This window comes from Sitodiplosis mosellana, unplaced genomic scaffold (genome assembly GCF_009176505.1).
Source record: "Sitodiplosis mosellana isolate CC-2019 unplaced genomic scaffold, AAFC_SMos_1.0 Smas_scaffold_2564, whole genome shotgun sequence".
Taxonomy (NCBI): Eukaryota; Metazoa; Arthropoda; class Insecta; order Diptera; family Cecidomyiidae; genus Sitodiplosis; species Sitodiplosis mosellana.
Genome location: NW_022597806.1, coordinates 10,792 through 12,333, shown reverse-complemented (window position 1 = coordinate 12,333; position 1,542 = coordinate 10,792). Strand labels below are relative to the sequence as shown.

The following is a 1,542-nucleotide window of genomic DNA, read 5'->3' as shown; positions in this document are numbered from 1 at the left end:
GATGTATGCCTTTTTCGAGGGAAGGAAGTGTGCACGAATCAGAGACAAAAATCAAACAATATACGTACACATTTTTTAATCTTGTATCTCTTTCGGGCGATATTTGTGCATATGTTTGTAAGCACAAATGACTGCAAGTCTTGGTTAAGTGGGATTTCTTCCGACATAGTGCGTTTTTGAAATGAACCTTTTGGAATGAAAAGTAGGCCTTTTTGGGCCAAAACGCTCCACTTTTCCTTCCAAAGTCAATGAATTTTTCTCCTAAAGCCATTTCAGAGACTTTTTATCCCAAATTGATAGAATCCGAACACACCCAGGAATCGTTCACTGAATAGTTCGACTTCAACTTTGTTCGTCTCCATTGATACATAACCACCAAGGCTCTAAATATTTCTTTTACTTTAACACGTGTTAAGTCCATTTTCGTGATAGTTTCCGTACTAGTGATAACCGTTTAATTATAAATATTTCCATTAAATTAGTACGTACTTTTGCCTCATTTCGGTGTTAGCGCTAAAATCATCATTGACATTTCCGTACTATCGTGCTCTGCACTGTTTATTTATTGTGACAAATTGCGTGAAAAAAATGGAAAAAAACCGCGTTCAGAATTTCTCTGAAGAAGAGACAAATCATTTTTTCGATTTGGTCTCGGATCACATTCCACATTTGGATGGAATTGGTGAGAAAAAACCAACCAACATTCAAAAAACATCGGTTTGGGAAAAAATTGCCAATGAACTTGCCGCTCGCACCGGCTTGGTAAGTGCATCAAACTATGAATTTGAACATAAACAATGGTTTTTAATAGGTTTTAATCGAATTATAGAAGCGAAAGGCTAGTTCTTTGAAGGATAAATGGAAGAAAGCAAAATCCGCTACCAAAATGTACTACAGCCGAGAAAAAAATCAAGCGAAACGCACAGGTGGTGGTTTGCCAGATAATATCGAGAAACCCCGATATTATGACCGAGTGCTACCGATTGTTCAAATGGCAGGAACAGTGGCACTTGAAGGAATACCGCCAGTACCTTCTGATAGCGATTTTGATATAGCTAGCATCGAAAATTTTGAATACAGCGAAACAGAACAACTCATAGAAGAAGAAATTGAAGATGACAATAATACGACTTTTTCTACGGGTAATCTCGGCAATAATATCGCAATAGAAGAATCAGTCATCACCGACGATCCATTGGCAGTGCAATCGCGTCGTGAAATCCATGTGAAAAAAACACTATACAGCCGATACCTTACTGCACGTTCAACCGATACGCTGAATGAGCAAAAAAGTGAACTTCTGCAGGCCAAATAGCCGTCCAAAAATTGTTGGCTAACGACCTGACTCTCGGTGTGAAAAAAAACCGAATGCAAGTGGATTTGATGCGGAAACAGAAACGACTGGAAGAAATGAAAATAAACATCGAAGAAAAAAAGGCCCAACTCGAATTACCCAAAATCGAGAAAGAGTTGGAGAAATACCGCTCAAATGATTCAAATATCAACACAGATTAAAATGTTCTGTTTACAATAAAAACCGAA

General features: G+C 37.9%; 1 protein-coding gene across 1 annotated transcript; it reads left to right on the top strand.

Moving 5' to 3' along the window:
* Positions 1 to 588: 588 nt before the first annotated feature.
* Positions 589 to 1,315, top strand: LOC129571471 (uncharacterized). Its single transcript, XM_055451266.1, has 2 exons — positions 589 to 762; positions 830 to 1,315. Exons 1-2 carry the CDS (start codon positions 589 to 591, stop codon positions 1,313 to 1,315), a joined length of 660 nt encoding a protein of 219 aa, XP_055307241.1.
* The last annotated feature ends 227 nt before the right edge of the window (positions 1,316 to 1,542 follow it).